Below are 27487 nucleotides of genomic sequence, written 5' to 3' on the forward strand. Positions count from 1 at the left end.
ATTCGAAAAAAAAATTGAGGGCGTTACTGTGGAGCAAATCACGCATTATGGCTTTAACAGTGCTACGAATTGTAAACAGCAAAAGGCAGCAATTACATATACGATTTCCTTACACTCACCTGACGAATTATAATAAAGTTATTTTGATATTTATTCAATATCAGATCGGTCAACTATTTTGGTAACGCTTTTATTTGCATATCGTCACAAATTTCGTTCTTATCTCAAAATAAAGTCCAATTTACGTTTCAAAAATTATGATTTTTATCTTCCCTATGCTATGATCTTGTCTGTGGGATTTCAAGCAACTTTTTTGAGTTCGAATACTTCATTTAAGCCCAATTCTACAAATTTGACGGAATAAGTTTTGAAATCAGCATGGAAATTGAAGGAAAAGTTGGTTTGGTTACCGGGCGAGCTGATGGAGTGAGTAAAGCGTTTGCAGAAGCATTGTTGCAAAAAGGAGCTAAGGTAAGAGATATGCTGTGCATAAAATCACACGCACGTCACATGTCACTGGGTTAAAGGCTTATTCAGTGCTCCCAGCGAAAGTGTAAAAAAATGAAATTGTTTAGAAATTGCCTAACAGTGAAGGATAAGTCATTACAATTTGGCCAAAAACGAGGAAAACATCAGTACTGACTAATTTGAAGCCCCTTTCAAAAACAAGCTAATTTCTCTACTTTTCTCTAATTTCTCTTGTCTCTACTTAAAAGTGAAGAAATTACAGATTCATGTAAAAATTTGTCTTTAATACGCGGATTTTTACAATCCTGCAGTTGAGCAAATCACTGAATAGGCTTTTAAATGCATTTACTCTACTGTGATTGAGCAAACTTTAACACAATCAGTGGCGGGCAAAAGTCGCATATTTCCACCCCCGATATGACCCCCCCAAATGATCTGGTGCCCGCAACTGGCTAGAATACGTTAGATCTTCAGCCAAGAATGTTTATATTTTCATACTAGATTATGTCTAATTTCATTGTATAAAAGTATGTCAAAGGCCTATCCAGCAATTTGCTCAGCATCTATATACAGCTATGTTTTTTTTGTAAGTTGGTTAAGGGATGTGGTATGAACGTTTGGACAGTATTTATTGTGGGACATTAGCACATCAGACATATCAAATTGCATTCTGAATACGAAGAATGTCCTTCTGATATCAATTAATTTTGATTTTTTGAAATTAGCAATGTAATACACATTTTATGGCAAATGATTAAAATTGATATTTTTGATATTGAACAGTACTCGAAGTAAACTTGATAAATCTGATGATTTATACTTAAAGTGTATGTATAGGTGGGATGAAAAGCCGACGATCAATTGAAAATTTTGACCTTTCGTATTGAAGATATGGATTTTTCCCAAAACACACAAAAAAATTAGGTCTTTTGGGGGGAAAAATCCATATCTTCAAGATGAAAGGTCAAAATTTTCAATTGATCGTCGGCTTTTCCTCCCAGCTACATACACTTTAAGAATATGTCATTAGATTTATAAAATTTACTTCGAGGACTGTTATAATATCAAAAACGTGAAAAATATCAAATTTTAATAATTCGTAACAAAATTTGTATTATAATTTCAAAAAATGGAAATTATTTGATATCAGAAAGACATTCTTCGTATTCAGAATGCAATTCGATATGTCTGATGTGCTCTCATGTCCCACAAAAAATACTGTCGAAACGCTCGGAACGCTCATTCCAGATCCCTTAATTAGCACATTACATGAGACTGTACAATGTAATATCATATAGGCCTATGCCTATGAGCATCAACTTTGTAAATATTGATGTTTCCTCGTTTTTGCCAAATATTACATTTCAGAAATACCTATTGGCAACTTAAAATAAGTATCCTTCATTTTAAAGCAATTTGTGCGCAATTTATTATTTTTTACACTTTCGCTCGCATCACTGAATGGACCTTTAATACAACCAGTGAAGGTGTAACCCAGCAAACACAAAACGTTTTTACAGACAACGTCTAAATAGGTCTGCCAACAAATATTTTACAATATCATTTTGACAACATTTTATAGTGTTGTTGCAGTGTTTTTTCATAATGCATCTTGTTAATAAAAAGTTTTGACCAAAACCAAAACGCGTTTAAAACACGTTTATGACGTTTCAAAATATTTTTGTGTTTGATGGGACAAAGTACATGACAATTTAAAAAATCTTTTGAAAGCTATATAGGCCTAAAACTGTAAAAAATATAAAGGCCTGTATAATTTTAGGGTTCGTGTTTAACATTAAAAAAAGAGAGAACAAGCTAAATTTGATAAAAGCGGGATTTGAACTTGACTGTGTTGACAGCTCCAACAAAAGAATCCGAAGTCTTTAAAATGAATGACTGCCCTACACACCCTTCTCCAGTGGGAGGGGGGTCAATCCCTTTCCAGAAGTGATACGTATGTTGGGCTATTTAGACCCTCTTTTCAGCATAACCCAATGATCTCATGTTTTCTATTCGATCTGTCACCAAACATACCATTATCAGAGATGCCAGTTTTCAGGTTTTAACCTGAATTCAGGTTTTTTTTGTGAATTTCCGCATTTTTATTTATTTTCAGCCTGTTTTGGGGAATTTTGGCCTGCATTCGCGTGCTTTTTCAGGTTTTTTGAGTAAAACTGACTGGCATCTCTGCATTATGCAACTTGAACAGCAACTTTCATTCAGATGACCACTGATTTCAGTATTGTAGGCTTATGTGGGACTCTGAGTCCCGTTTTTGTTACTTAAAGTCATATTCTCACCCAATGACCCCCTAATTTAGGTCCAAAACCCCCCTTCTCACCCAAAGGCCCCTATGATAATTTTCTCTCATTGAATGTCCCTTATACTGCAAAAGTCACGGCCGTTATCCATTTCATATTGAAGTGCCCTCCCCCATCAGGAGTCTTCTCATCCTGTTCGATTACTGCCCAGAAAGAACCTTGATCGGGAAGGGATTTGTATTTGGCAATGTAGATTTTTATACTTCACATCATAGGCTACCTGGAATATTAATTTAATAAAAAACCCTTTAAAAAGGGATGTACCGGGACAGGAATGATTTCATGTGAAGATTATATGACAAAAAGTAGATCACAGTGATTCCTTTACAATGTACCCATTGCCAATAACTCATCCAAGTTTGTGCCATCAATTCACCTACACCTTTTATAACATTCCAGAAATATTTGTTTTATTGTATTTTCTTTTTTTAAATATAAATATACAGTAAAAATAATTTTTAAGTGTAAAGATTGTGGTTGTTTGAACATTTTGAGCCAAGTTCCATTTGTTGCTATTCTTTCAACATCAGTCTTTACGTTGTTACATAAATTTGTAAAAAGATGGAATAGATTCCAAACATTTGGTACCAAATGTGATCTCTTCTACATCCTCAAGAATTTCGGAAGCTAATTCATTGGCGATTTTGCCCAATAGTTTATGTTACACTCTGTTTTGTATTCTCTCTCACACTATACTTACGTCAAAACTGTCTATATATAGTATATTGTGATTGCACAAATGAAATTTGTAAAAGCAAACAACATTCGCATCTTTTAGTATAGATTAATTCATAACAATCTGGTTTGAAAATTTAAACACACAGAATGTTAAACACTATATCAAGAATAATTAGTTTTGGAATATATAAACAACAAATATATTATAGGCCTACACATACTGAAACCCAATGCTATTGTATTAATTTTGTTTATAGCATGGTTAAAGACTAGTGATATATACGTAGGAACAATTACGTAATTCGTTACATCTGCACCAAACCTACATTTTACTGATTTCTGATTTTTCTGTATATCATCATAATATTATAGACAAAAATATATGAAGTTAATCAACTTATCCAAAAGAAGGTAATTGTTTATCATGTGTGCAAAAATTATAGCTTTTGATACCAGAATTTTGATTAAGGGCATAACATACACCCTCTTCTATCCTAACATATTATTATTATCATGTGAAACTCTTAAATGTAGAACCAATTGTCCTGCCAATTATTCTCTATCTCCCACCAACTGCCAATTAATTTTCATGTGTAAGTTTTCTGGAATAGATGTGTTATGACATCAAAACATTTTCATTAACCTATAGCAAGATCGCTGCTAGATAACCTTGACCCTGCTTGAAAAGCACTATGACATGATGACCACACACTGACACATTTACTGAGTATTTTATTGTCCCCTGCACTTTATACTCTAATAAGGTCAATGTGCATGGTAAGAGGACCAGCGAATTTGCCCAATTTTCAATTTAGAAAGAAAGTTCCTAAAATATATACTGATTTTACCTTAGTCATGCAAAATCAACACAAAACTTCTGCTTTCTTCACACACCAATTTTGGTATTTCTATTTGCTATGACAACTTGATCATTTTTTGACAATATTTTCTGTTTTATTCATAAACTATCAAATAGAAAGTTAGAAACAACAACAAACTTGATCCAATTAATAAGTACCGTGGCCAGCTTTGCTGGCCCCGGTACAAAAAGATAAGGATAATTTTGCATGATCGGACAGATTTAAATAGGTCTACGGGTCAGTGGCGTAGCCAGCGGGGGGCCAGGGGGCCGGTGCCCCCGCCACGCTCGTCAGACCGTCGGTTCTTGTAAGGCCGTTGGTAGACGGAAGGCGTTGGTGAAAAAAAAAATTGGGTTAACAATAGACTATTTTCTACCCAGGGTGACAGAAAAAAGGGGTGAATTGTACAAAAATGATGATTTTTGTTTAATTAACCGCCTATTTAACACTTATTATTTTATTCACGACTAAGTAAATTATACGCTCTCCCCCTGGGGGTCATCATGATTTCCCGTTAAACAGGCCAACTATCAGGATGATAGAAATAAACCAAGTTTTGATTTCTAAATCTGATCTTTAAACCGTCAACAAATTAGTTTGCATGGACTTTGATTTGTTTGTGGTATCATTATGGTTGTATCAGAAGGCCAAACTTGCAATAACTATGGCACCCTATAGACATTGGACAATGTCTGCATTGTATCTAAAAATACGACATCTGTCAGCTTTACATGTAGGGCATTCTTGCAATAACACCTCGATATCAATATAGGGCCTATAGCCATTCACCTTTTTTTATCAACATTTTCCCTCTGATCATCAAAAATTCACTGAGTTACAATCTCATCCAATAGTAAAATAATGGGGTTACAGTTCGATAGTCCGAAGGGTCGTAAGTCCGAAAACCCCGGATAACTTTTTGCTGTTTTTGCTACCCATTAGTATACTAATAAACATCTCAAAAAAAGTAACTAACCCCCCTTAAATAATGGCTATTATTCAAAAAGGGGCTATTGTATTTCAAATCTGTAAAATGCGTTGGAAGCAGAATTTATTTCTGCGCATTTTGACACCTCATTTGATACGATAGTCCAGAAAACAATAAAACACTGGTCAATTTAATTTAGTGAGGTCCAGATTTGAAAGTTGCACTTACATACAAATTTTTACAATACAAAAACACCCAGATACAATTACACAGATTTCCTTCCATTACATTGAATACAAAATCAATACAATTTACTGCAACTTTCAAATCTTTGGTTACATTGATTTAAATATATGCTGTGACGTCAATATTTAGTCAATTGCTGCAAATGAGGTGTCAAAATGTGCAGAAACAAATTCTGCTTCCAACACATTTTACAGATTTGCAATACAATCACCCGTTTTTGAATAATGGTCATTATTTAAGGGGGGTTAGTTACTTTTTGATATGTTTATTTCACAAACGCACCCAAATTTGTCCAAATTGGATGCTGTTAAGAGCACTTTTGCCCAAGTACGCCTAATTGGGCGCATTGGTCTGCACTGAAACCCACCCATCCAGATAGCTGAAAAGGTACACCCCAAAATCGTGGCACATCCCCGTACACCTTCAACCAGGAAGATCCCATCCTCGGAGGAGTAGCCTAACCAATAAACGCCAATAAATGTTTCAAAAGAAGAAATATGTTTATATATTTTCACGTTTTATTCTAATTGCTAATACAGGGCGTGGTACTGGTTGACGACAACGAAGCAGCTGCACAAGCTACTAAGGAGAATTTTGAAAAAGCTTACGGAAGTGGAAAGGTTTTATATTGCAAATGTGATGTCACAAATGGCGAACAAGTCAAAGGTATTCAACAGTTCAAAATAATATTTTGTTAGGTATGAGAGAGTACAAACCGGCCTCACACGGCGACTACGCCTGGTAAATAATTATACTGTACAGGCAGGGAAATCAATACACGTGTATCTGCTATATGCAAGCCTATACACGGTTGATTTTCAGACGATAGATCTTTAAATACCGGGGTAGAAAATGATGAATATCTCCCGTCATTTTTGGTTTCAAAAGAAAGCAATTGAAAGGCTTGCACTTGAATATATGTGTTGAAAGAACATGATAATTTTAAGTGCGCGTATTGAAGTTCAACCGTGCGTTTTGAAATCAAACACTGACAGAAGAAACACTCGCTCCCAACCTGCCAACATCATCTAGAAACACTCTACATGAGCCACCAAAATAAGACAAATGAATGTGTAAGTTTGTCTCCGTTTTCAACCATCTCAAAATTAACAAATACTGTTGCAACAAATTAGGCCCAAGAAAGGTAGACTCAGAAGACCGATGGAAGCCCATTTCTTTCTTTTTCTTATTTTTTAGTCGTCAGAAAAAAAGGGGAAAAATCGCCACAAAAAAAATGATAAAAACATTTTGCATAGCCTTTTTCAACTAATATAAGAAAGCTTAGGGTTTTCCTTTTTTCTTTTGAGACAACCTTTTGTTCGGGCCTTAACAAATACCATATTCATAGAGGTTTATACGGAATTTAAAATAAAACTATACTTACCAATAGAACTATATCATTATCAATCTGTATATTTGTACATTTTCTCCGATTCCTTTTACAGCGGCATACGCTGAAGCCAAAGCCAAATTTGGTCAGATCGATATTGTATGTAACAATGCCACCGTCTGGGATGAGGCAGATTGGGCTAACATGATGCTGGTTAATATTGTAAGTATTTACGTCACATGCGCCTTAAAATATGTGCCATTTCTCACCATCTTATCGATATATCGATATTGTATGTAATAATGCCACAGTCTGGGATGAGGCAGATTGGGCTAACATGATGCTGGTTAACATTGTAAGTATTTACGTCACACGCGCCTTAAAATATGTGCCACCTCTCACCATCTTATCGATATATCGATATTGTATGTAATAATGCCACGGTCTGGGATGAGGCAGATTGGGCTAACATGATGCTGGTTAATATTGTAAGTATTTACGTCACACGCGCCTTAAAATATGTGCCACCTCTCACCATCTTATCGATATATCGATATTGTATGTAATAATGCCACGGTCTGGGATGAGGCAGATTGGGCTAACATGATGCTGGTTAATATTGTAAGTATTTACGTCACATGCGCCTTAAAATATGTGCCACTTCTCACCATCTTATCGATATATCGATATTCCAATGGCACAGTCTCGGTCCCAGCCGGTTTGTGTTCCTTCGTCACTAAACTACGAAGAAGCTCAAACTGGCTGGGACCGATAATACTATATCTGTGTGTACTCAGTACATTCCCGAAACGATCTGCGACTGCACAGAATTTATAAGCTTTTATATGCCAATGTACCGTGTAGGCCTATATGCTCCCATACACACACTTGATTAATTCTGTGCGGTCAGAGATTGGCTGGAAACTTCTCACTATAAACTAGAGCGATTACCGAACCATGATAGTTGAAACGTGTGATTGCGGCAGTATATTGTGGTCCGCAATGCTATCTTCAGAAGATAGCCGTTTGTGAGCGCGTTGCGAGAAAATGATGCAGATCGTAAATGATGCAGATCGTAAGTGGGCTCTCGCGTGTTCACAGATGATGGATGTTGCAACGGGTGATTTGCAAATTGCACCGTAGGCCTAAATGGTATCTTGAGTAGATAAAAAACAAACAGACAGACAAAAAAGCATATCTACTGAGAATCATATTAAAATTTTAAATGTTGCAACATTTTGTTTTGGTTTAATTTGGGACTATAGACGTTAATTTGGGACTATATGAGATTCTAAATGCTAGGCCTATCTTCAGTAGATAGGCCTATAGCGAAAAAAATCCTGAAACGCGCAAGGTTACTCTGCGCGAATAAAAAAAAATCGGCATTCGGCCTATAGGCCTATGTCGACGTCGCGCTATTAAAAAAAAGCAGTGGGGGCAGTAACAATAGAGAAACAGGCAGATGCGGAAAGCGATGAGTCTGTAATATCGCTTTAAACTTTTTGATCGGGACTGATGTATTAGAAAGAAAAACTCGCCGCTACATGATGAAGTAAAATTTTAGAGAAAATAATGTAACATATTACTTCTAGAGTAGAAAGATGCAATGAATCGGGATGAGATTCTAAATGCTATCTTCAGTATAGATATAGCGAAAAAAATCCTAAAACGCAAACGGTTACTCTGCCCGAATTAAAAAAATCGGCATTCGGCCTATACCGTATGCTCTCTGTTAAAAGGGGGAAAAGAGGTAAAAATACAGAAACAGGCAGATGATAATCTCTGCTTTATAAGTGCCGTTTTAAATTTTGGTCAGCTTCGTCATTTTTACATTTCTTTATAGCTCTGCAGTCGGCATTAGAATTCTCTGAGCGCCCAATCCCGTTCAATGCAGTTTTGCCGTTTCGCGCCGTACTGAATCATCATCTACAACGCGTGCTAGGCAATGTTTTTTTTTTTTTAATATTATTATAGTTTTTATTTTTTTTGCTTGCTATCTTCTAAAGAGAGCAACTTTGGTCAGCTTCGTCATTTTAACATTTCTTTATAGCGTTGCATTCGGCCTAGTGCCGATTTTTATACTAAAAGAAAATGTGGCGAGACATGCCGTAATTTGCTCGATTCTGGTGCCGGTGTCTATAGAGCTCCTGCATTGATTTACATGGGTAATATTAAAATTGAAATATCTCAAGAACCGAATACCGTATGACAATGAAACAAACTTTGAAATAAAGCTTTTACAATTCTCTATCTGTTTTATGTCATTTTGGTGTTTGTCGGATTCGTTTGATTTTGCTATCAACTGTAGATAGCTCAAATTTAAATGCCCGTTGGTTGTCGTTTTTGTCTGCTAAACGAGATAAAGGATCACAAAAAAGCTTTCCAGAGACTGTACGTGCTAAATAGGGGTCGGGTTTGGCCATAAGTCGAGTTACGTCCAACTTTGAAATATATATTTGATATCATCTTAACTAGAACAAAATTCTGCATAACATTTCTGAAAATGACTACAGATTTTAGGTCCGTATTTACATCCGACTGTTAACCGCGTTCTGACCTCGTTTGTTCATGCGCACATAATCGTAAATATCACTCAAATTTTCGCATTTTCTTTTCAAATTTGTAGAGATCACATTCACATGTTCTAGTAAAACACGATTTTCAACACTAAAATGGTTAATATTGTACCGATTTTCTAGAATTTTTATGCAAAGTTTGGGACTATAGGCGTGATAAACTTTTACCGGAAACCGCTTCACATGCGGATTTAGTGATATATGAACCCTAAAGCGATATTTTATAGAATCATGTGCTATCTTCTGAAGATCAAATTAAAATTTCAAATGTTGCGACATTTTGTTTTGGTTTAATTTGGGACTATAGGCGTTAATTTGAGGCTATATGAGATTCTAAATGCTAGGCCTATATCTTCAGTAAACCTAACAAAATATATTCAACCTTTCTCAATTTCTTTGTATTTTACAAATAAATACTATCTTGAGTAGATAGCGGGAAAACTAACAAACAAACAAATGAACAAACAAACAAAAAACATCAAAACAAACTTTGCTAACAGACGTTTTCTAAATTTGTGAAATATTTTCTGTTGTTTTATTAGGCCCGCAATGCTATCTTCAGAAGATAGTCGTTTTTCAGCGCGTTGCGAGAAAATGATGCAGATCGTAAATGATGCAGATCGTAAGTGGGCTCTCGCGTGTTCACAGATGATGGATGTTGCAACGGGTGATTTGCAAATTGCACCGTAGGCCTAAATGGTATCTTGAGTAGATAAAAACAAACAGACAGACAAAAAGCATGAGATAAAAAATTATACCAAATGATCTTTCTGACTCGTCTCATGCTAAACCTTATTATTTCCTTCTTTTTTTTTATTATTTCATTAGGTTTAAAAATGCTATCATCAGTAGATAGGCCTAACAAAATAATAACCTTTCTCAATTTCTTTGTATTTTGCAAACAAATACTGTAGGCCTACTATCTTGAGTAGATAGCGGAAAAACTAACAAGCAAACAAATAAACAGACAAACAAAAAACATCAAAACAAACTTTGCTAACAGACGTTTTCTAAATTTGTGAAATGTTTTCTGTTGTTTTATTAGGCCCGCAATGCTATCTTCAGAAGATAGCCGTTTGCGAGCGAGTTACGAGAAAGTTAGGCCTACTGTATCTACTGAGAATCAAATTAAAATTTCAAATGTTGCGACATTTTGTTTTGGTTTAATTTGGGACTATATAGACGTTAATTTGGGACTATATGAGATTCTAAATGCTAGGCTTATCTTTAGTAGATAGGCCTATAGCGAAAAAAATCCTGAAACGCGCAAGGTTACTCTGCGCGAATAAAAAAAAATCGGCATTCGGCCTATAGGCCTATGTCGCGCTATTTAAAAAAAGGGGAGGGGGAAGAGGTAAAAATAGAGAAACATGCAGATGCGGAAAGCGATGAGTCTGTAATATCGCTTTAAGTTTGATGAGCGGGAGTGGTGGCATTAGAAAGAAAAAACTCGCCGCTACATGATGAAGTAAAATTTTAGAGAAAATAATGTAACATATTACTTCTAGAGTAGAAAGATGCAATGAATCGGGATGAGATTCTAAATGCTATCTTCAGTATAGATATAGCGAAAAATCCTAAAACGCAAACGGTTACTCTGCCCGAATTAAAAATCGGCATTCGGCCTATACCGTATGCTCTCTGTTAAAAGGGGAAAAAGAGGTAAAAATACAGAAACAGGCAGATGATAATCTCTGCTTTATAAGTGCCGTTTTAAATTTTGGTCAGCTTCGTCATTTTACATTTCTTTATAGCTCTGCAGTCGGCATTAGAATTCTCTGAGCGCCCAATCCCGTTCAATGCAGTTTTGCCGTTTCGCGCCGTACTGAATCATCATCTACAACGCGTGCTAGGCAATGTTTTTTTGTTTTTTAAAATATTATTATAGTTTTTATTTTTTTTTGCTTGCTATCTTCTAAAGAGAGCAACTTTGGTCAGCTTCGTCATTTTAACATTTCTTTATAGCGTTGCATTCGGCCTAGTGCCGATTTTTATACTAAAAGAAAATGTGGCGAGACATGCCGTAATTTGCTCGATTCTGGTGCCGGTGTCTATAGAGCTCCTGCATTGATTTACATGGGTAATATTAAAATTGAAATATCTCAAGAACCGAATACCGTATGACAATGAAACAAACTTTGAAATAAAGCTTTTACAATTCTCTATCTGTTTTATGTCATTTTGGTGTTTGTCGGATTCGTTTGATTTTGCTATCAACTGTAGATAGCTCAAATTTAAATGCCCGTTGGTTGTCGTTTTTGTCTGCTAAACGAGATAAAGGATCACAAAAAAGCTTTCCAGAGACTGTACGTGCTAAATAGGGGTCGGGTTTGGCCATAAGTCGAGTTACGTCCAACTTTGAAATATATATTTGATATCATCTTAACTAGAACAAAATTCTGCATAACATTTCTGAAAATGACTACAGATTTTAGGTCCGTATTTACATCCGACTGTTAACCGCGTTCTGACCTCGTTTGTTCATGCGCACATAATCGTAAATATCACTCAAATTTTCGCATTTTCTTTTCAAATTTGTAGAGATCACATTCACATGTTCTAGTAAAACACGATTTTCAACACTAAAATTGTTAATATTGTACCGATTTTCTAGAATTTTTATGCAAAGTTTGGGACTATAGGCGTGATAAACTTTTACTGTAAACCGCTTCACATGCGGATTTAGTGATATATGAACCCTAAAGCGATATCTTATAGAATCATGTGCTATCTTCTGAAGATCAAATTAAAATTTCAAATGTTGCGACATTTTGTTTTGGTTTAATTTGGGACTATAGACGTTAATTTGAGGCTATATGAGATTCTAAATGCTAGGCCTATCTTCAGTAAACCTAACAAAATATATTCAACCTTTCTCAATTTCTTTGTATTTTACAAATAAATACTATCTTGAGTAGATAGCGGAAAACTAACAAACAAACAAATAAACAAACAAACAAAAAACATCAAAACAAACTTTGCTAACAGACGTTTTCTAAATTTGTGAAATATTTTCTGTTGTTTTATTAGGCCCGCAATGCTATCTTCAGAAGATAGCCGTTTGTGAGCGCGTTGCGAGAAAATGATGCAGATCGTAAATGATGCAGATCGTAAGTGGGCTCTCGCGTGTTCACAGATGATGGATGTTGCAACGGGTGATTTGCAAATTGCACCGTAGGCCTAAATGGTATCTTGAGTAGATAAAAAACAAACAGACAGGCAAAAAAGCATAAGATGAAAAATTATACCAAATGATCTTTCTGACTCGTCTCATGCTAAACCTTATTATTTCCTTCTTTTTTTGTATTATTTCATTAGGTTTAAAAATGCTATCATCAGTAGATAGGCCTAACAAAATAATAACCTTTCTCAATTTCTTTGTATTTTCCAAATAAATACTGTAGGCCTACTATCTTGAGTAGATAGCGGAAAAACTAACAAGCAAACAAATAAACAGACAAACAAAAAACATCAAAACAAACTTTGCTAACAGACGTTTTCTAAATTTGTGAAACGTTTTCTGTTGTTTTATTAGGCCCGCAATGCTATCTTCAGAAGATAGCCGTTTGAGAGCGCGTTGCGAGAAAGTTAGGCCTACTGTATCTACTGAGAATCAAATTAAAATTTCAAATGTTGCAACATTTTGTTTTGGTTTAATTTGGGACTATAGACGTTAATTTGGGACTATATGAGATTCTAAATGCTAGGCCTATCTTCAGTAGATAGGCCTATAGCGAAAAAAATCCTGAAACGCGCAAGGTTACTCTGCGCGAATAAAAAAAAATCGGCATTCGGCCTGTAGGCCTATGTCGCGCTATTTAAAAAAAAGGGGGAGGGGGAAGAGGTAAAAATAGAGAAACAGGCAGATGCGGAAAGCGATGAGTCTGTAATATCGCTTTAAACTTTTTGATCGGGACTGATGTATTAGAAAGAAAAAACTCGCCGCTACATGATGAAGTAAAATTTTAGAGAAATAATGTAACATATTACTTCTAGAGTAGAAAGATGCAATGAATCGGGATGAGATTCTAAATGCTATCTTCAGTATAGATATAGCGAAAAAATCCTAAAACGCAAACGGTTACTCTGCCCGAATTAAAAAAATCGGCATTCGGCCTATACCGTATGCTCTCTGTTAAAAGGGGGGAAAAGAGGTAAAAATACAGAAACAGGCAGATGATAATCTCTGCTTTATAAGTGCCGTTTTAAATTTTGGTCAGCTTCGTCATTTTTACATTTCTTTATAGCTCTGCAGTCGGCATTAGAATTCTCTGAGCGCCCAATCCCGTTCAATGCAGTTTTGCCGTTTCGCGCCGTACTGAATCATCATCTACAACGCGTGCTAGGCAATGTTTGTTTTTTGTTTTTTTTAATATTATTAGGCCTATAGTTTTTATTTTTTTTTGCTTGCTATCTTCTAAAGAGAGCAACTTTGGTCAGCTTCGTCATTTTAACATTTCTTTATAGCGTTGCATTCGGCCTAGTGCCGATTTTTATACTAAAAGAAAATGTGGCGAGACATGCCTTAATTTTCTCGATTCTGGTACCGGTGTCTATAGAGCTCCTGCATTGATTTACATGGGTAATATTAAAATTGAAATATCTCAAGAACCGAATACCGTATGACAATGAAACAAACTTTGAAATAAAGCTTTTACAATTCTCTATCTGTTTTATGTCATTTTGGTGTTTGTCGGATTCGTTTGATTTTGCTATCAACTGCAGATAGCTCAAATTTAAATGCCCGTTGGTTGTCGTTTTTGTCTGCTAAACGAGATAAAGGATCACAAAAAAGCTTTCCAGAGACTGCCTCATTTCAAATATATAGTTTTAGTTTTGGTTATCTTGTTATCTTGAATCACAAGATATCGAACTCTTTGTTTCTACCTTTTGTTTAAAACTAAACATTTGTGACAGGTAGGCCCTAGTTTCGGTTTTGGTTTCAGTTTCTTATAAGTGGTGTGACGAATAAAATTACAGGATTTTCGAGTTACCTGATCTAAGTATACAAAAGAAATGTTTAAATTTCGCAGTGCAATATTCACGAGCAGAGAAGTCGAACAAAACAGTCTACATTTGAAAGCATTGATTTAGTTTGAAAGCATTGGCTTGAGACTACGAAATAGCCTAAGCTGATTTCACTGCCTCATTTCAAATATATAGTTTTAGTTTTGGTTTTGGTTTTGGTCACGTGGTTTCCTATTGTCCTGCCTAACCACTTGAATCATAAGATATCGAACTCATTCCCTCATTTCAAATATATAGTTTTGGTTTCTCTATTGTTCAGAAACCAAAAATCAAGGGTTTAAAAAGTAGAGCTGATCTGGTTTGCAATCATAACACTATTATGCTGGAAGGACACAGTATAGGGTATATAACCAGAAGTATACAATAGCCTATTGTGCTAACATAATTATTATCATGATTGATATCGGAAATCTATCCCGCGGACGACAGTTGATGCTCTCTGTCGAAGGTAGGTGGCATATTACACTCACGAGTTGTAGGCCTAGAAATCATATACATGCGCGTATATTAAAGGATGGGGCAGGGTGGGGGGATTTGTTTGTTAGTATGAAACATAAACGATGCATGGAGATGATTTGATTATGAATTAGTTTATTATCCCGGAAGCACAACCCATACCTCTTTAAGAGGGGCTCCCTCCCTATATAACCACCTCTTCCCTAAATTACCCCTTTCCCCTCCTCCTCCCCTACATTCGATATCTTCATCTCGAGCTCTCCTCCCCTTCTCTTTCACTTCCAATGCTCTCTCTCATCTGTTTCTCTCTCTCCCGGGCCATATCCCCCTTGCCCTCCAACCACCCCCCACCACACACACCCCCCACACACACACACCCCACACAATCTCTTTTCCCCTCTATCTTCTACTTTTTGCAGTAAAATTGCTTCAGTAAAAGTCATTAGGTTATTAGAGGTCATATAATGGCCTTCCATCGATTCTGGTACATGGGATTAAGGACATGAATCGATTTTGTTTATAGCACCTATACAATTACAATAGTGACCCCTTTTGTAATGTCGAATGCAAATATTTCGATGGTCTATATTTTTCACAGGTGAATTAGCCTAGACTTATTCGGTTTTGTAAACCACGTCTTTCAATGTAGATTACCATGCTCGATTTCTCTCCTCGTGAATATTGCACTGCGAAATTTAAACATTTCTTTTGTATACTTAGAGTAGGTAACTTCAAATCAAATAATTTTACAATCCACACCACTTATAAGAAACTGAAACCAAAACCGAAACTGACTGACACAAATGTTCGGTTTTAAACAAAAGGTAGAAACAATGAGTTCGATATCTTATGATTCAAGTGGTTAGGCAGGACAATAGGAAACCACGTGAATCATAAGATATCGAACTCATTGTTTCTACCTTTTGTTTAAAACCGAACATTTGTGTCAGTCAGTTTCGGTTTTGGTTTCAGTTTCTTATAAGTGGTGTGGATCGTAAAATGGTTTGATTTGAAGTTACCTACTCTAAGTATACAAAAGAAATGTTTAAATTTCGCAGTGCAATATTCACGAGGAGAGAAATCGAGCATGGTAATCTACATTGAAAGACGTGGTTTACAAAACCGAATAAGTCTAGGCTAATTCACCTGTCAAAAAATATAGACCATCGAAATATTTGCATTCGACATTACAAAAGGGGTCACTTAGGTGCTATAAACAAAATCGATTCATGTCCTTAATCCCATGTACCAGAATCGATGGAAGGCCATTATATGACCTCTAATAACCTAATGACTTTTACTGAAGCAATTTTTACTGCAAAAAGTAGAAGATAGAGGGGAAAAGAGATTGTGTGGGGTGGGGGTGTGTGTGTGGTGGTGGTGGGGGGGGTGGTTGGAGGGCAAGGGGGATATGGGCCGGGAGAGAGAGAAACAGATGAGAGAGAGCATTGGAAGTGAAAGAGAAGGGGAGGAGAGCTCGAGATGAAGATATCGAATGTAGGGGAGGAGGAGGGGAAAGGGGTAATTTAGGGAAGAGGTGGTTATATAGGGAGGGAGCCCCTCTTAAATAGGTATGGGTTGTGCTTCCTGGGGATAATAAACTAATTCATAATCAAATCATCTCCATGCATCGTTTATGTTTCATACAAACAAACAAATCCCCCACCCCGCCCCATCCTTCAATATACGCGCATGTATATGATTTCTAGGCCTAGAACTCGTGAGTGTAATATGCCACCTACCTTCGACAGAGAGCATCAACTGTCGTCCGCGGGATAGATTTCCGATATCAATCATGATAACAATTATGTTAGCACAATAGGCTATTGTATACTTCTGGTTATATACCATATACTGTGTCCTTCCAGCATAATAGTGTTATGATTGCAAACCAGATCAGCTCTACTTTTTAATCCCTTGATTTTTGGTTTCTAAACAAAAGAGAAACCAAAACTAAATATTTGAAATGAGGGACTGAAAGACGTGGTTTACAAAACCGAATAAGTCTAGGCTAATTCACCTGTGAAAAAATATAGACCATCGAAATATTTGCATTCGACATTACAAAAGGGGTCACTTAGGTGCTATAAACAAAATCGATTCATGTCCTTAATCCCATGTACCAGAATCGATGGAAGGCCATTATATGACCTCTAATAACCTAATGACTTTTACTGAAGCAATTTTACTGCAAAAAGTAGAAGATAGAGGGAAAAGAGATTGTGTGGGGTGGGGGTGTGTGTGTGGTGGTGGTGGGGGGGGGGGTGGTTGGGGGGCAAGGGGGGTATGGGCCGGGAGAGAGAGAAACAGATGAGAGAGAGCATTGGAAGTCAAAGAGAAGGGGAGGAGAGCTCGAGATGAAGATATCGAATGTAGGGGGAGGAGGAGGGGAAAGGGGTAATTTAGGGAAGAGGTGGTTATATAGGAGGAGCCCCTCTTAAATAGGTATGGGTTGTGCTTCCTGGGGATAATAAACTAATTCATAATCAAATCATCTCCATGCATCGTTTATGTTTCATACAAACAAACAAATCCCCCACCCCGCCCCATCCTTCAATATACGCGCATGTATATGATTTCTAGGCCTAGAACTCGTGAGTGTAATATGCCACCTACCTTCGACAGAGAGCATCAACTGTCGTCCGCGGGATAGATTTCCGATATCAATCATGATAACAATTATGTTAGCACAATAGGCTATTGTATACTTCTGGTTATATACCATATACTGTGTCCTTCCAGCATAATAGTGTTATGATTGCAAACCAGATCAGCTCTACTTTTTAATCCCTTGATTTTTGGTTTCTAAACAAAGAGAAACCAAAACTAAATATTTGAAATGAGGGACTGTGAAAATATATAGACCATCGAAATATTTGCATTCGACATTACAAAAGGGCCACTACTGTAATTGTATAGGCGCTATAAACAAAATCGATTCATGTCCTTAATCCCATGTACCAGAATCGATGGAAGGCCATTATATGACCTCTAATAACCTAATGACTTTTACTGAAGCAATTTTTACTGCAAAAAGTAGAAGACAGAGGGGAGAAGATTGGGGTGTGTGTGTGTGTGGAGGTTGGGGGTTGGAGGGCAAGGGGATATGGGCCGGGAGAGAGAGAAACATATGAGAGAGAGCATTGGAAGTGAAAGAGAAGGGGGGAGGAGAGCTCGAGATGAAGATATCGAATGTAGGGGAGGAGGAGGGGGAAAGGGGTAATTTAGGAAAGAGGTGGTTATATAGGGAGGGGAGCCCCCTCTTAAAGAGGTATGGGTTGTGCTTCCCGGGGATAATAAACTAATTCATAATCAAATCATTGAAATGAGGGACTGTACGTGCTAAATAGGGGTCGCGTTTGGCCATAAGTCGAGTTACGTCCAACTTTGAAATATATATTTGATATCATCTTAACTAGAACAAAATTCTGCATAACATTTCTGAAAATGACTACAGATTTTAGGTCCGACTAATTTTTGAGAAAATTAGTGCTATATAAAAAGGCCACATTTTCCGTATTTACATCCGACCGCGTTCTGACCTCGTTTGTTCATGCGCACATAATCGTAAATATCACTCAAATTTTCGCATTTTCTTTTCAAATTTGTAGAGATCACATTCACATGTTCTAGTAAAACACGATTTTCAACACTAAAATTGTTAATATTGTACCGATTTTCTAGAATTTTTATGCAAAGTTTGGGACTATAGGCGTGATAAACTTTTACCGGAAACCGCTTCACATGCGGATTTAGTGATATATGAACCCTAAAGCGATATTTTATAGAATCATGTGCTATCTTCTGAAGATCAAATTAAAATTTCAAATGTTGCGACATTTTGTTTTGGTTTAATTTGGGACTATAGGCGTTAATTTGAGGCTATATGAGATTCTAAATGCTAGGCCTATCTTCAGTAAACCTAACAAAATATATTCAACCTTTCTCAATTTCTTTGTATTTTACAAATAAATACTATAGGCCCTATCTTGAGTAGATAGCGGGAAAACTAACAAACAAACAAATGAACAAACAAACAAAAAACATCAAAACAAACTTTGCTAACAGAAGTTTTCTAAATTTGTGAAATATTTTCTGTTGTTTTATTAGGCCCGCAATGCTATCTTCAGAAGATAGTCGTTTTTCAGCGCGTTGCGAGAAAATGATGCAGATCGTAAATGATGCAGATCGTAAGTGGGCTCTCGCGTGTTCACAGGGTGATTTGCAAATTGCACCGTAGGCCTAAATGGTATCTTGAGTAGATAAAAAACAAACAGACAGACAAAAAAGCATGAGATAAAAAATTATACCAAATGATCTTTCTGACTCGTCTCATGCTAAACCTTATTATTTCCTTCTTTTTTGTATTATTTCATTAGGTTTAAAATGCTATCATCAGTAGATAGGCCTAACAAAATAATAACCTTTCTCAATTTCTTTTTATTTTGCAAACAAATACTGTAGGCCTACTATCTTGAGTAGATAGCGGAAAAACTAACAAGCAAACAAATAAACAGACAAACAAAAAACATCAAAACAAATTTTGCTAACAGACGTTTTCTAAATTTGTGAAATGTTTTCTGTTGTTTTATTAGGCCCGCAATGCTATCTTCAGAAGATAGCCGTTTGCGAGCGCGTTACGAGAAAGTTAGGCCTACTGTATCTACTGAGAATCAAATTAAAATTTCAAATGTTGCGACATTTTGTTTTGGTTTAATTTGGGACTATATAGACGTTAATTTGGGACTATATGAGATTCTAAATGCTAGGCTTATCTTCAGTAGATAGGCCTATAGCGAAAAAAATCCTGAAACGCGCAAGGTTACTCTGCGCGAATAAAAAAAAATCGCCATTCGGCCTATAGGCCTATGCCGCGCTATTAAAAAAAAAAAAGGGGGGAGGTAAAAATAGAGAAACATGCAGATGCGGAAAGCGATGAGTCTGTAATATCGCTTTAAACTTTTTGATCGGGACTGATGTATTAGAAAGAAAAAACTCGCCGCTACATGATGAAGTAAAATTTTAGAGAAAATAATGTAACATATTACTTCTAGAGTAGAAAGATGCAATGAATCGGGATGAGATTCTAAATGCTATCTTCAGTATAGATATAGCGAAAAAATCCTAAAACGCAAACGGTTACTCTGCCCGAATTAAAAAATCGGCATTCGGCCTATACCGTATGCTCTCTGTTAAAAGGGGGGAAAAGAGGTAAAAATACAGAAACAGGCAGATGATAATCTCTGCTTTATAAGTGCCGTTTTAAATTTTGGTCAGCTTCGTCATTTTACATTTCTTTATAGCTCTGCAGTCGGCATTAGAATTCTCTGAGCGCCCAATCCCGTTCAATGCATTTTTGCCGTTTCGCGCCGTACTGAATCATCATCTATAACGCGTGCTAGGCAATGTTTTTTGGTTTTTTAATTTTTTTATATTATTATAGTTTTTTTTTTTTTTTTGCTTGCTATCTTCTAAAGATAGCAACTTTGGTCAGCTTCGTCATTTTAACATTTCTTTATAGCGTTGCATTCGGCCTAGTGCCGATTTTTATACTAAAAGAAAATGTGGTGAGACATGCCGTAATTTGCTCGATTCTGGTGCCGGTGTCTATAGAGCTCCTGCATTGATTTACATGGGTAATATTAAAATTGAAATATCTCAAGAACCGAATACCGTATGACGCTGAAACAAACTTTGAAATAAAGCTTTTACATTTCTCTATCTGTTTTATGTCATTTTGGTGTTTGTCGGATTCGTTTGATTTTGCTATCAACTGCAGATAGCTCAAATTTAAATGCCCGTTGGTTGTCGTTTTTGTCTGCTAAACGAGATAAAGGATCACAAAAAAGCTTTCCAGAGACTTTACGTGCTAAATAGGGGTCGCGTTTGGCCATAAGTCGAGTTACGTCCAACTTTGAAATATATATTTGATGTCATCTTAACTAGAACAAAATTCTGCATAACATTTCTGAAAATGACTACAGATTTTAGGTCCGACTAATTTTTGAGAAAATTAGTGCTAGGCCTATATAAAAAGGCCACAATTTTCGTGTTTACATCCGACTGCTAACCGCGTTCTGACCTCGTTTGTTCATGCGCACATAATCGTAAATATCACTCAAATTTTCGCATTTTCTTTTCAAATTTGTAGAGATCACATTCACATGTTCTAGTAAAACACGATTTTCAACACTAAAATTGTTAATATTGTACCGATTTTCTAGAATTTTTATGCAAAGTTTCGGACTATAGGCGTGATAAACTTTTACCGGAAACCGCTTCACATGCGGATTTAGTGATATATAGCGATATTTTACAGAATCATGTGCTATCTTCTGAAGATCAAATTAAAATTTCAAATGTTGCGACATTTTGTTTTGGTTTAATTTGGGACTATAGGCGTTAATTTGAGGCTATATGAGATTCTAAATGCTAGGCCTATCTTCAGTAAACCTAACAAAATATATTCAACCTTTCTCAATTTCTTTGTATTTTACAAATAAATACTATCTTGAGTAGATAGCGGAAAACTAACAAACAAACAAATAAACAAACAAACAAAAAACATCAAAACAAACTTTGCTAACAGACGTTTTCTAAATTTGTGAAATATTTTCTGTTGTTTTATTAGGCCCGCAATGCTATCTTTAGAAGATAGCCGTTTGTGAGCGCGTTGCGAGAAAATGATGCAGATCGTAAATGATGCAGATCGTAAGTGGGCTCTCGCGTGTTCACAGATGATGGATGTTACAACGGGTGATTTGCAAATTGCACCGTAGGCCTAAATGGTATCTTGAGTAGATAAAAAACAAACAGACAGACAAAAAAGCATGAGATAAAAAATTATACCAAATGATCTTTCTGACTCGTCTCATGCTAAAACTTATTATTTCCTTCTTTTTTAATATTATTTCATTAGGTTTAAAAATGCTATCATCAGTAGATAGGCCTAACAAAATATAATTCAGGGTTTTTTTTTCATCTTTGTTAGTAGCATAGATGTGCTAACATATTGCCTGCTAGTGGTTAAGCCGAAAGCTGTGCATGTATAAAAGACAAGATAGGACATTTCTTTACTTTTGTTTGAATGGGGTTTCAACACATTATGGCTTTAAACAAACGTCTGTCACATCACTTATTAACAGGACATCAATGATGCTGAAATTTACTGTTTACTTCCAGATTTATTCCTGTCCAAAATTGCGAAACGGTGTCTAACATTCATTACAGAATCTTGTACATTCGAAATTGTAATATTTTAATATTATACAAGCCTATTCAATGATTTTCTCATCGGGAGGATCGTAAATATTATGAAAATTCGGGTTTTAGTACATTTGTTTCTGTCATAGATGTGCTAACCTGCTATTGGATAAGCTGAAAGCCTCGTATTAAAGACAATAGAAGACATTTTACACGAACCTGTATTGTAATTTCTCTACATATACCATGTATACTGCGCCAATAAAGTATCCTTACACTTGGAAACATAATCACAACTTCCAAACTGAACAAAATAATGCACTAATCTGGCCCTGCACATTATGACACCACATTGAATCCAGTGTGACTTCAAGAATCAAAGTTACAAGCATTTGATTAGACGAATGTCCAGTTTTAAAAGTGACAAACTGGCCTATTCAAAACACCACAGACTATATCATCTGGTGTGAGAGTGGTGAATGGATGATTTATGCGTTTGGCTTTAATTTAAAACAAAAGGAACAAAAGAAAACTGAAACAAAAGAACTGACAAATCAAATGAAAGTTATGAAAAGTACAGAGAAGTAAAAACTGAAATAACAACTGCTTTAAATAACGTTTTATTTAAGAAACTGTGTTGTCTCTTCGTTTCGCTTGTTGGAATCTTTTTGCGCCTTGTCTAGGCCAGTTTGTCACTTTCAAAACTGGACCTTCGTCTATTCAATTGCTTGTAACTTTACTTCTTGAGGTCACATTGGATTCAACGTGGTGTCATAATGTGCAGGATTAGATAGCGCATCTATTAAAAAAACAAATTTACACCAATATTGTTCAGTTTTGAAATTGTGATTATTTTTCCAAGTGTAAGGATACTTTATTTGGCGCAGTATATATTAGATACATGTATTTGAATGGGGCTTCAACTTTGTCATTACTGCTGCTTTCTTCATTTTTTGCCAAATTATACATTTCGAAAAATACCTAATGACAATTTGAATGATTTATCCGCCACTTTTAGGCAATTTATAAACTATTTTTATTTTATCACACTTTCCAACATTCCGAAATTATGTCTGAAGTTTATTACAAATACATCCGAAATTGTAATATTAATTGATGTTCATCACTGTTTTTCAATAATTTCAGAATGGAACCGTACACAGCACAAAAGAAGCATTGGAGCATCTTTCCCGGGGTGGTGTCATTGTAAATGTTTCCTCAGTTGCAGGTAGGTAGACAAATCTCCGTGTATGTAAAAACAAGAAATATTACAAAATTAATTGATTTTGACTTGTATGCCATATACAAATTATGACTGAAGTAAATACTTTGTGGGGGGCCCAACAGCAGTCTTACAGATATGATGGTACTAGACTATGCCATAGTCGAATTTTGATTAAAAATATGTTATTATTAATCATGATGAACGCATTCCGTTGAAATCAAAATTATACTGATGTTTATAGAATTAAATAATAGTTCAATAGTAAAAATGGTCATAAAGAGTTTATATAATTAGATGATTAGTGAACATATCAGATGTGAAAATCGATCAATTGCACACAAATTATTACAAATCAGAGTTTTATGCTTAAATGTAATAGTTAGAGAGTATGCAAAATGGGCAAGTGGACTACGGAGAAGTCTATGTTGGTATAAGACATGTGAATATTACATTCTTTGAGCGAGCTGTTTCCCCTGGATATAAGAACTTTCGCGTATACCATGTATACTATAACCATGCTATTTTGGGGGTGGGGGTCATATACCAAATTTAAGTTCGAGGCAGGCTGAATGAATCTTTTGAAGACTCACAATCTCTATTCTCCTAATGACATTAAGAAGAAAAAATGAGATGAAATGAAGTCCAATTTCTTGCTTTTTGTTTTTCTTCCAGCTTTATCCTTGCTTCCATTTGGGGCATTATTTGCTGCATCAAAATGTGCAGTGTTGGGATACACAAAGAATCTAGCGGTAGGTAATTTCCTTTACAAAATTTCAAGGTTTAGCATACCCAGCAAACACAAAACATGTTCAAAAACATTCACAAAAATTGCTATAAAAGATTCTAACATAATGCTATTGACGTATTGACAAAATAATACATTAAAATGCTTGCAAAAATATTTTACCAGAGACTTTTAAAGTAAGGGGCTTTTTGGTTTGAGAGAAAAAATGTACAGATATGGGGCTTTTAAGTGAGAGATGGCCTTTCAAATGGCTTTATTATTGAAAACAAGTGCTGAATGCTGCGGGAAATCGTCATTCCAAGTTGAAAAAAACTTATCCAAGGAGTCTTAGGGTGACAGAGTTTACAATCAAGGCACACTCTGGCATACTAAATGTAAATCGCCACCCCTCTCCCCCAGTTCAAATATGTTGATGAAAGGACTTTTCCATTGGGCTCTCCAGTCTCCCCAACATTGATTGAGGGGGAATGGGGGAGGGAAGTGGAAAGGGGAAGGGACGGAGGGACGGGTTGTACTTCTCATCAAACATAGTTATACTAATTTCACTGAATTATCAGAGCGGCAATGAAGAGTTCCAACAAATTGTCAAGGTGTGCCAACTCATATTTCGTTGATTGTAGGTTTATCCAAAAAATAAAGCCTTTAGGTGACAGCGATGCTGAAAAAAGGAGCCCTTATTAGCCCACATCCATTTTGATCAACTTACTCGCACAAAAATATTTTTTTATAGGAAAAGTTAATTTCAGAGGTGGTGAGCAAAATTTGGCAACAAAAAACATGTTTTCTTTGATGTTTATCAGTGTTTTGACAGGGTGGAACTGGGGGAAACCTCTTCGTGCCTAAATGCATGCACTGTTTGAACCATCGCTGCTCACAAGTGATCAAAGACGAAGAAGACTTTTGAGGTGCAATGTTGTTATTAATTCAATGATAGTAAAGAAATGCACAGAATTTACCATCTTATGTAAGTTATCACTAACTTTGAATCTCGCTTTGAATTATTTTTCTTAGACATTTGACCCTCATGTTAAGGAGAACAATATTCGGATCAACACACTCTGTCCATGCGCAGTACGGAGCAATCTTCAAGGCCTAGCCAGGCCTGATGAACAACATCGAGAACGATTTATGCAGATGATGAAAAACCTCAAACTTATTGAGTGAGTATAGGTATTAGGCTATTCCAGATGAAATCCATACACTCCTTATGTAAGACATGACCTTAATCTTCCACACAGGGGGTGTGAATTTCAAATGGAGTCACCCATTCAGTGTCGTCTGTTCCAAAATGGGCTATTCCAATTGAAATCCATACACCCCTATGTAATACATGACCTTAATCTCCCACATAGGGGTGTAAATTTCAAATGGAAATCCCATTTGAAACTAACTGCCAGGTGTCATATTTTTAGATAATTATGTACAATATAGAATACAGAAATTGTCATATATCTATAGGGCAGCTATTGCAGATAGGGTTTTTTTGTGCAGATTCCTTGTGAAAAGCGATTCGGCGCCACGGGGGGGGGGGGAATATTTTTCTTGCCCCTTCCCCCACTTTCAAGGCAAAAACACCAAAATTACACAAATTTCCCCTTTTTCCTGGTGCCGCCACTGTTCGCCATTGTAGTTAATACGTCAGTCATACCTTACTCATGCTTGGTTTGCACGTCTGTTAGCAACCCATTGACTGTGTGTGGTGATCATTTTGATTGTGGTTCTAAACACAGATAGAGTAATTAAACCAGATGACCTGGCAACAATAAATTGTGATCTCACAGTGACACTACGACAGTGAATTCACAGATTCTAACCCTGCAATGAATTTTTGAAAATTTTTGAAAATTTTTTATATCACCTTTCAATTTAATATGAAAGTATCTCCGACTTTATAAAGCAACAGATAGCCAGTAACAACCGTGCATCCCAGCATTATATTGAATTACCAACTTTTGAACACATTTATTTCAGACCATCGCAAGTTGCTGAGAGTTTTGTGAGACTCATCACTGAACCACACCAAGGGCAGACATTATACATCCATCCTATTGAAGGGGAACAATTCATGAAGGATGAAGCAGAGGATTTCAGGAAACGCATTATGCGCTCTCGTGAAGGAGAAATTTTGAATGTATAAATCAATGGTCAAGGGGAGGGGTGGGTGGGTAAAGAATGTATAAATCAATGGAGAAGGGGAGAGGGTGGGGAGGGATAGGGTAAAGTGGAATCAGTGGAAAGAAAACTCAGAAGGGATCATTAGGGGGGTTGGTCAAGGAGGCTTTATATGAATTTATAAATCAATGGGGAAGGGGAAGGGTGGGTTAAGAGTATGTATAAATCAACAGAGTAGTGAAAAGGGTTGGGAGGGATAGGGTTAAGTGGAACAAGTTGACAGATAGAAGGGACTGTTAGGGAGGGTGGGCAAGGAGACTTTTTTATGAATGTACAAATCAATGGTGAAGGGGAAAGGATGGGAGGGATAGGGTAAAGAAGAATCAGTGAAGAGATCTTCGAGAAGGATGGGTCCAACAGGAGGGGGGGGGGAGGTGACAAAGGGAGCCAGTGATAGTATCAAATTTAAGGGGGACAAGCATATTCAAAATCTGAATTTTAGGGGTTACAGAGACAAGATTATGTGATTTTTAGGGGGAATGGGTCCCCTCCGTCCCACCACTTCCACCGTCGCTGAAAGGGGCCATTTTTTCTATTTGAACTACATGAGGCCATGTTGTGTTGTTGATTGAATAATATTGTAACTAGATGGGGGGGGGGGGTGAAATAGGGGATGGTGAGAGGTGGAGGGAAGGGAAGGTAGGAAGCGAGGGAGGGAGGAAGGGAGGAAGGAAAGAAACAATAGTGTTTCCAATATGCAAGGCTGAAATGTCCAAAATGTCATTACATTTGGGCAAAATTGATATAATTATGAACTCATAATAACTGGCAAGTTAGACCCAAACTAGAAATTCAATAATACAATATTAGAGTGAAAAATTTACTGCAAATCTCATCATTTGTTATACCATTCTATTATTCAAAATCTATTTAGTGGTTTCATTATTGTTGCTGGTTTGGACGCAGGAATTAGAACTGCATTGAACAATACCATGATGAAATATTGCAGAAAAGGCTGACATGCTGATATTAGCAAGACTGATACACTAGTTCTACGAAAATCATGATTTATTACACTCAATACACATAGGAATATAATGAATCAATTTGGTTAATTATGTCTATGGCCAAACAATCACATCACAGATTATTGGAACACTCCAATATCTGTGATCACATACATACATCAGAAATACTATCCTCAGAAAAACTAGGCAATAGGCATGTTCAGACGAGCACTCTGAGTTGTGTCCAGTCCACACGGTGGTTTTGCTAGCAGAAATACCCGAGCCTTTATCAAGTCAGTAATTT

The 27487-nt window shown here is 36.3% G+C and overlaps 1 protein-coding gene across 1 annotated transcript; it reads left to right on the forward strand.

Annotated features, from left to right (window-relative positions):
- The first annotated feature begins 378 nt into the window (after positions 1 to 378).
- Positions 379 to 26212, forward strand: LOC140139698 (15-hydroxyprostaglandin dehydrogenase [NAD(+)]-like). Its single transcript, XM_072161400.1, has 7 exons — positions 379 to 471; positions 6041 to 6167; positions 6947 to 7053; positions 23241 to 23322; positions 23992 to 24068; positions 25076 to 25224; positions 26036 to 26212. Exons 1-7 carry the CDS (start codon positions 379 to 381, stop codon positions 26199 to 26201), a joined length of 801 nt encoding a protein of 266 aa, XP_072017501.1. The 3' UTR covers positions 26202 to 26212.
- Positions 26213 to 27487: the final 1275 nt, after the last annotated feature.

Source organism: Amphiura filiformis, chromosome 18, assembly GCF_039555335.1.
Source record: "Amphiura filiformis chromosome 18, Afil_fr2py, whole genome shotgun sequence".
Lineage (NCBI taxonomy): Eukaryota > Metazoa > Echinodermata > Ophiuroidea > Amphilepidida > Amphiuridae > Amphiura > Amphiura filiformis.

Coding starts and splice junctions, on each gene's coding strand:
- LOC140139698 (XM_072161400.1), top strand. CDS start 379: ATGGAAATTGAAGGAAAAGTTGGTTTGGTTACCGGGCGAGCTGATGGA. Junction 23,323..23,991: donor AAATGTTTCCTCAGTTGCAG/GTAGGTAGACAA, acceptor TTTTTCTTCCAG/CTTTATCCTTGCTTCCATTT. Junction 24,069..25,075: donor GATACACAAAGAATCTAGCG/GTAGGTAATTTC, acceptor TATTTTTCTTAG/ACATTTGACCCTCATGTTAA.